We start from the raw sequence: 9,071 nt of genomic DNA on the forward strand, positions 1-9,071 counted from the left end.
GCCGACTTAGTGAAAAATCTGTCTGTGCCCTTGAGCAAGGCACTTAACTCTAAGTCGCTCTGGATAAGATTGTCTGCTAAATGACTAAACTGAAATCTAGTGACATCAACACAGTGCCGGCTCCAACCTTTTGGGTACAAATTTAGCAATTCTAATCATTTTGCCATGGGGCAGAGAGACATTTGCGTCGACGAGAAGACCCGCCTCGCCAGTCGCTGCTCATGACCACTACAGCACTAGTATAAATTAAGGCACCAGTAAGTTATGAGTTAGCCAAGTGTCCGGTGCAACATTCCGTACTTGGCTTGCGTGCTTCATTCAAGCCTTAGTCTACATTCGTTGGCCAATAAAGTGGATTACTAACTGCAGAAATGTCGGAGACCGTCAAGCCACTAACTTCATTTTTAATCGAGGACATCTTGTCCATTAAAGATAAGACACTGCTAAACTTTCCGTGCTCTTCTTCACACAAGTCCAAGGAGGGATGCGCTCAATGGAATAACCAACAGCCCGATCAGGTATCACAGTCAGTGGAACTTTGGGCACAGCATACAGCATTTGGAGCGCGGAAAGGTGAGCACATTGGATCTTATTTAGGCTACTTAAAGAAAGTGTAGCCTATACGCAAATTGATTGATTGACCATGGTGTGCCAGATTCCCTGGAATCACACAAATTTATAAAAGGGAATATTCGATATATGAACCTGTGGAGTAGGCAGCTCACCTGTCAATTGCCAACTTTTGACGCAAAGCCACCACACCACAAACGGGCTAATCATGACTCTCTTTTACAGATTCCATTGCCAGCTCTAGTTCCAGCACCCCAGATGCTATGAAAAGTTTTACATCAGCGGGCAAACAGAAGCGCTCGCGCGCTGCCTTTACGCATCTGCAAGTGCTAGAACTGGAGACTACATTTAACCACCAGAAGTACCTGTCCGCTCCTGAAAGAGCCCATCTTGCCAACACCTTGAGACTGACCGAGACGCAAATTAAAATCTGGTTTCAGAACAGAAGATACAAAACCAAACGCAAGCAGCAAGCTACGGAGTACTATAAGGACACATTTCAAAAGTCAGAAGGACTATGTACAGAGGACGATTTAGTCAGAGCATCACTTCTCACCACGTTGTACAAAACATATCAATACCGACCATATGTGTATGACTTTAATCGCACATGGAGACCAACACTATGGTGAACATTAAATATACTGGACAATATTCATGTCAATATGGTAACATAGGTATTTGATCTATTCAGCAGAGTAACTTGTCATATTTTTTCATAATCTACTTTTCTATGGCTATACACTGTAACCTACCTATGTCATAAACTGTCAGCTGTCATTTATTTATATTTATTTTTATTCAAATTTATGTTGCAAGAAAATAAAGGGTGACTGATTTGAAATTGAGACTAAGTAATTCAAAGGTGTGGTCCTCTGTAGCTCAGCTGGTAGAGCACGGCGCTTGTAACGCCAAGGTAGTGGGTTCGATCCCCGGGACCACCCATACACAAAAATGTATGCACGCATGACTGTAAGTCGCTTTGGATAAAAGCGTCTGCTAAATGGCATATTATTATTATTATTAAAGGATATTGTAGTGTCAAGGTCTATGAAAAGTTTTGCCAGCTATAGTAATAGAAATCGTGCTAAATTTGTCAGTACCCATGCAGCTCATCATTTAATTTAGAAAGTAGCCTAGTGATGGTTATTGAAAATGAAACAGTGTGTACTCAAGTTTACTCTTTCCATTTTGCTGAGTTACAGCTAAGCAAGCATAAATGGCACTATTCTGAGCTCTGAGGTGATTAAGATAAAGAACACTATGTAATGGGCCATGGGCTGGTTGTGGAAATAAGGTGTGACTCAACAGTCATTTTGCAATTCCTTGCCAAACACCTCTCCCTGGAGGAGCCATGAGTGTTGCTTTAAACTGAATATATATACTTCCATGCAGGAATGAATGCTTGAAATATGGTCTACAGAAACTGTTGCCAGAGGCAAACAATGGTTGTACCTGTAGTTAAACTCTGATAATACTAGCAAATTGCATGAGCAGATAAGGGTTTGGCTGGAAAACATGAGTGATGAGGGCCTTCTCTAAACAACGATGCTTGGCTTCTTTAACAGATAAAGAGCCCCTATGCATCCATTTAAACTGAGACTCGATTCGACATCAACATGTCTTTAAAAAAAAAACTAGAGTCTAAGCTCTGTCTAAGCCGGAGGAGGGGGGGGTTCTACTAAGCTATATGGAATTGTTTTAAGAAGATCATTTAGCATTTACTTGATGAAAAAATTATTTTGGCCTTGCTGCTATTAGCCCATACAAACGCATTGAATAACAGATTCACTACATGGAACAATAGATAGTCTCCCAAAAAATCTAAATGAACTTTGTTATGAAGTGTCTGTCCTATATCTGAGAGATACAGTTGAAGTCGGAAGTTTACATACACCTTAGCCAAATACATTTAAACTCAGTTTTTCACAATTCCTTAAATGTCATCCTAGTAAAAATTCCCTGTTTTAGGTCAGTTAGGATCAACACTTTATTTTAAGAATGTGAAATGTCAGAATAATAGTAGAGAGAATGATTTATTTCAGATTTTATTTATTTCATCACATTCCCAGTGGGTCAGAAGTTTACATACACTCAATTATTATTTGGTAGTATTGCCTTTAAATTGTTTAACTTGGGTTAAACATTTCAGGTAGCCTTCCACAAGCTTCCCACAATAAGTTGGGTGAAATTTGGCCCATTCCTCCTGACAGAGCTGGTGTAACTGAGTCAGGTTTGTAGGCCTCCTTGCTCGCACACGCTTTTTCAGTTCTGCCCACACATTTTCTATAGGATTGAGGTCAGGGCTTTGTGATGGCCACTCCAATACCTTCACTTTGTTGTCCTTAACCAATTTTGTCACAACTTTGGAAGTATGCTTGGGGTCATTGTTCATTTGAAAGACCCATTTGCGACCAAGCTTTAACTTCCTGACTAATGTCTTGAGATGTTGCTTCAATATACCGTGAGGGGAAAAAGTATTTGATCCCCTGCTGATTTTGTACGTTTGCCCACTGACAAGGACATGATCAGTCTATAATTTTAATGGTAGGTTTATTTGAACAGTGAGAGACAGAATAACAACAAAAAAATCCAGAAAAAATGCATGTCAAAAATAGGCAGCATTCCTCCTCCTCCAAACACGGCGAGTTGAGTTTATGCCAAAGATCTCAATTTTGGTTTCATCTGACCACAACACTTTCACCCAGTTCTCCTCTGAATCATTCAGATGTTCATTGGCAAACTTCAGACGGGCCTGTATATGTGCTTTCTTGAGCAGGGGGACCTTGCGGCGCAGCAGGATTTCAGTCCTTCATGGCGTAGTGTGTTACCAATTGTTTTCTTGGTGACTATGGTCCCAGCTGCCTTGAGATCATTGACAAGATCCTCCCGTGTAGTTCTGGGCTGATTACTCACCATTCTCATGATCATTGCAACTCCACGAGGTGAGATCTTGCATGGAACCCCAGGCCGAGGGAGATTGACAGTACTTTTGTGTTTCTTCCATTTGCGAATAATCGCACCAACTGTTGTCACCTTCTCACCAAGCTGCTTGGCGATGGTCTTGTAGCCCATTCCAGCCTTGTGTAGGTCTACAATCTTGTCCCTGACATCATTGGAGAGCTCTTTGGTCTTGGCCATGGTGGAGAGTTTGGAATCTGATTGATTGATTACTTCTGTTGACAGGTGTCTTTTATACAGGTAACAAGCTGAGATTAGGAGCACTCCCTTTAAGAGTGTGCTCCTAATCTCAGCTCAGTTCCTGTATAAAAGACACCTGGGAGCCAGAAATCTTTCTGATTGAGAGGGGGTCAAATACTTATTTCCCTCATTAAAATGCAAATCAATTTATAACATTTTTGACATGCGTTTTTCTGGATTTTGTTGTTGTTATTCTGTCTCTCACTGTTCAAATAAACCTACCATTAAAATTATAGACTGATCATTTCTTTGTCAGTGGGCAAATGTACAAAATCAGCAGGGGATCAAATACTTTTTTCCCTCACTGTATCCACATAATTTTCCTTCGTCATGATGCCATCTATTTTGTGAAGTGCACCAGTCCCTCCTGCAGCAAAGCACCCCCACAGCATGATGCTGCCACCCCTGTGCTTCACGGTTGGGATGGTGTTCTTCGGCTTGCAAGCAACCACCTTTTTCCTCCAAACATAACGATGGTCATTATGGCCGAACAGTTCTATTTTTGTTTAATCAGACCAGAGGACATTTCTCCAAAAAGTACGATCTTTGTCCCCATGTGCAGTTGCAAACCGTAGTCTGGCTTTTTTATGGCGGTTTTGGAGCAGTGGCTTCTTCCTTGCTGAGCGGTCTTTCAGGTTATGTCAATATAGGACTCGTTTTACTGTGGATATAGATACTTTTGTACCTGTTTCCTCCAGCATCTTCACAAGGTCCTTTACTGTTGTTCTGGGATTGATTTGCACTTTTCGCACCAAAGTACGTTCATCTCTAGGAGACAGAACGTGTCTCCTTCCTGAGCGGTATGACGGCTGCGTGGTACCATGGTGTTTATACTTTCGTACTATTGTTTGTACAGATGAACGTGGTACCTTCAGGTGTTTGGAAATTGCTCCCAAGGATGAACCAGACTTGTGGAGGTCTACAATTATTTTCTGAGGTCTTGGCTGATTTATTATGATTTTCCCATGATGTCAAGCAAAGAGGCACTGAGTTTGAAGGTAGGCCTTGAAATACATCCACAGGTACACCTCCAATTGACTCAAATGATGTCAATTAGCCTATCAGAAGCTTCTAAAGCCATGACATAATTTTCTGGAATTTTCCAAGCTGTTTAAAGGCACAGTCAACTTCTGACCCACTGGAATTGTGATACAGTGAATTATAAGTGAAATAATCTGTCTGTAAACAATTGTTGGAAAAATTACTTGTGTCATGCACAATGTAGCCGACTTGCCAAAACTATAGTTTGTTAACAAGAAATTTGTGGAGTGGTTGAAAAACGAGTTTTAATGACTCCAACCTAAGTGCATGTAACCTTCCGACTTCAACTGTATGTGTTCGTGAGAGTCTCATCTTTCCATAGAGTGACCATAATAGTTCGGACACTACAGACGATTTTGTGAGAAGACCAATTTTCAACCGAAATGCAGAACGCTTCGAACACACCGACTGCGTCATTGCTTTTTGGTACACCAGAAGTACATTAATTTCCAATGGAACGCTGCGTTTGCTTTGCAGCATTGCGTTGCAGAGGCAGTTGCAGTGCGTTCTGTGTGGTGCATACGTTGGATTTATCGTAACGCTTTGAACACACCGACTGCTTCATTGCGCAAAATAGTATGCAGCATCATCTAGATATGTGTGCAACAAAAGTTCAACATTCACCTTCTGCTACCATTTCTGTCAACTGTTTAGGCATACAGTTTGACGCATATGTTCGATAAATCCAACATATGCACCACACAGAACACACTGCAACTGCCTCTGCAGTGAATGTACTTCTGGTGTACCAAAACGCAAGGCGCAGTCGGTGTGTTCGAAGCGTAATAGCGGATGCGGTTGATTGAGACGCATCCCATGCAAAAAAACAGATATCTCTAGTTTAAACGGACAGATTTTTTAATGGGGATTTTTGTATTATGCTAATTAGATCTCTGCGGAGGAGCGGAAATCAACCTTAGTTAATAAACCTATACCGAAGGCAGTTCCTCATTGTGGTGACTACATGAAATGTGAAATGGTTTCCCCACAATCATGCTTGTGAGAACTGTGAGACAGGCAAGGGATGGACACATGGAGCTATGGGGGAAACCAAAGTTACTGTATCCTTCAGGATCAAATATGAGGTAAAACTGTTGGTAGAATGCCCACAATTAAATGGTTGTTGAGTTAAGCATGTGACTCTTGCATGGAAGCCAGGCAATCTTACACATAATTGTGGTGATACTGTGGTAACAGCTTAATTAAGGTGCCTTTTATAATGGTTTATAAAGGCTTTGCAAATGGTTTATAAGTAGGCTACTGTAGTTTATAGATAGTTTTTGTTTATAATTTATAAAGCAGTAATAAACACTTAACATATTTGATGATGGCACAGGTCCAGGAAATACAGGTACTGTAGGTAGCTATATCTTCAGCATTTGAAAAAAAAAAAAGACAAAAAAAGAAAAGACAACAAAAAATATATCTCTCTAGGAAATGTCTTATCTAGATCTGTCTCTCTCAGACATTATTGTTTACCTGTCCTGACGTCAAATTGATGCACAAGATAGCACTATTGTCCTTGCCACTGGCATATGGGTATGTGTAAAACAGAGCCACCCAAACTGTATTTCTCAGCAACGTAATGCCAGTTAATAATGGCAATTACATTTTACATTTTAGTCATTTAGCAGACGCTCTTATCCAGAGCGACTTACAGTTAGTGAGTGCATACATTTTCATCCTGGCCCCCCGTGGGAATCAAACCCACAACCCTGGCGTTGCAAACGCCATGCTCTACCAACTGAGCTACACGGGCAATCTCTCTATTGACAATGTTTTCATTGAGATAGGCAGGGTAGTGTAAGGGTAGGCTAGAGTAAGATATGATGGTGAAAAATGGAATGTCACCCACTCACCTCTGTGGCAGCCATGGAATGCACTCTGTCCAGTTGACTGTTTCCAGCAAACTCTGAAATCCATGGCTTGTATTTGATGCCTCCTCACCCCACTCAATCACGTAGCCTCCTGTAGGCATGTTGCCAAAGGGCAAGGGGCTCGCTCTTATCAGCAGAGACAGAGGCACTGCTTTCCCGAGCCTTAGGCCTCAGTGTCTGGAGGGGCTGTCTACTACTCCACCTCAATTTAGCTCAATTGTCACACCCTGGCTCTGGGACTCTATATGTTGAGCCAGGGTGTGTATATTCTATGTATTGTATTTCTGTGTTGGCCCGAGTGGTTCCCAATCAGAGGCAACGAGTGTCAGCTGTTGCTGGTTGTCTCTGATTGGGAGCCATATTTATAGAGGCTGTTTTCCCACAATAGTTGTGGGATCTTGTTCCAGTTGGTTTGTTCCTTTTGGTTTGTACTTTTGGACGTCAAGGTATCGTTTATTGTTTTGTTCGAGTGTTTACTCTCTTTAAATAAAGTATGTTCGTTCATCACGCGGCGCCTTGGTCAACTCACTCTAACGATCGTGACAGAAGATCCCACCATACCAAGACCAAGCAGCGTGTCCAGGAGCAGGCGGCCTGGACATGGGAGGAAGCGCCGGGAAAGGAGCTGGAGAGGTTGGCGATGGCCCAGGTGGGCAAATCGTGGTCCTGGGAGGACATGCTCGGGGGCAAAGGGCCATGGGCTAAGATTAAGGCCCTGGCGAGAGAGGAGCAACGGCGTCAACAGTGTCGTCGCCGGACGGACGAGAGGCAACCCCAGAAATTTTTTTAGGGGGGGCACACGGCATGGGCGACTGGGCAGCAGGAGGCTGCCACAGGGCGAATGGGAGATTAGGAGAGGAGGCCACCGGGTTTGGGGGGCCAGAAGGCAGGTTGGCGGAGCCTGGATGGAGAGCAGAGCCAACTCCCCGTACTCAGGCATGGCAGCATGAGACTGGGCAGGTTCCGCGGTATGCGGAGCTGCGTACTGTGCCACGAGTGGTCCGGCATAGTCCGGTACGTCCTGTGCGAGCACCCCGCACGTGTCGTGCGAAGGTGGGCATGCAGCCAGGACGGAGTGTGCCGGATCAGCGCTCGTGGTCTCCAGTGCCTCTCCTCGGTCCCGGATATCCTGCGCCAGTGTCACGTGCTGTTATGCCAGTACGGGTACACAGCCCTGTACGTCCTCTGCTGATGCCTCACACAGAATGTGTGAAGGTAGGCATTCAGCCAGGACGGGTTGTGGCAGCTCTTCAATCCAGGCCTCCTATCCGTCTCCACAGCCCGGCCCGGCCTGTTCCTGCTCCTCGCAACAAGCCTACGGTGCGCGTCGCCAGCCCGGCCCGGCCTGTTCCTGCCACTCGCACCAAGCCTACGGTGCGTGTCGCCAGCCCGGCCCGGCCTGTTCCTGCTCCTCGCACCAAGCCTACGGTGCGCGTCGCCAGCCCGGCCCGGCCTGTTCCTGCCACTCGCACCAAGCCTACGGTGCGCGTCGCCAGCCCGGCCTGTTCCTGCCACTCGCACCAAGCCTACGGTGCGCATCGCCAGCCCGGCCGGCCTGTTCCTGCCCTTCGCACCAAGCCTACGGTGCGCGTCGCCAGCCCGGCCCGGCCTGTTCCTGCCACTCGCACCAAGCCTACGGTGCGTGTCGCCAGCCCGGCCCGGCCTGTTCCTGCTCCTCGCACCAAGCCTACGGTGCGCGTCGCCAGCCCGGCCCGGCCTGTTCCTGCCACTCGCACCAAGCCTACGGTGCGCGGCCGCCAGCCCGGCCTGTTCCTGCCACTCGCACCAAGCCTCACGGTGCGCATCGCCAGCCCGGCCGGCCTGTTCCTGCCCTTCGCACCAAGCCTACGGTGCGCGTCGCCAGCCCGGCCCGGCCTGTTCCTGCCACTCGCACCAAGCCTACGGTGTGCGTCGCCAGCCCGGCCCGGCCTGTTCCTGCTCCACGCACCAAGCCAGGGGTGCGCATCGTCAGCCCGTCCGGCCGTTCCTGCTCCACGCACCAAGCCAGGGGTGCGAGTCGTCAGCCGGTCCGCCCGTTCTGCTCCACGCACCAAGCCAGGGGTGCGAGTCGTCCAGCCCGTCCGCCCGTTCCTGCTCCACGCACCAAGCCGAGGGTGCGCGATCGTCAGCCCGTCCGGCCCGTTCCTGCTCCACGCACCAAGCCAGGGGTGCGCATCGTCAGCCCGGTCCGGCCCGTTCCTGCTCCACGCACCAAGCCAGGGGTGCGGCGTCGTCAGCCCGGTCCGCCCGTTCCTGCTCAACGCACCAAGCCGGGGGTGCGTGTCGTCAGCCCGGTCCGGCCGTTCCTGCTCCACGCACCAAGCCAGGGGTGCGAGTCGTCAGCCCGGTCCGCCCGTTCCTGCTCCACGCACCGAGCCAGGG

At 47.0% G+C, this 9,071-nt stretch overlaps 1 protein-coding gene across 1 annotated transcript; it reads left to right on the forward strand.

Moving 5' to 3' along the window:
• The first annotated feature begins 292 nt into the window (after window positions 1-292).
• LOC121587343 (homeobox protein koza-like) lies at window positions 293-1,418 on the forward strand. Its single transcript, XM_041904244.1, has 2 exons — window positions 293-573; window positions 796-1,418. Exons 1-2 carry the CDS (start codon window positions 372-374, stop codon window positions 1,200-1,202), a joined length of 609 nt encoding a protein of 202 aa, XP_041760178.1. The 5' UTR covers window positions 293-371; the 3' UTR covers window positions 1,203-1,418.
• Window positions 1,419-9,071: the final 7,653 nt, after the last annotated feature.

The sequence above is a fragment of the Coregonus clupeaformis genome, chromosome 18, assembly GCF_020615455.1.
Source record: "Coregonus clupeaformis isolate EN_2021a chromosome 18, ASM2061545v1, whole genome shotgun sequence".
Lineage (NCBI taxonomy): Eukaryota > Metazoa > Chordata > Actinopteri > Salmoniformes > Salmonidae > Coregonus > Coregonus clupeaformis.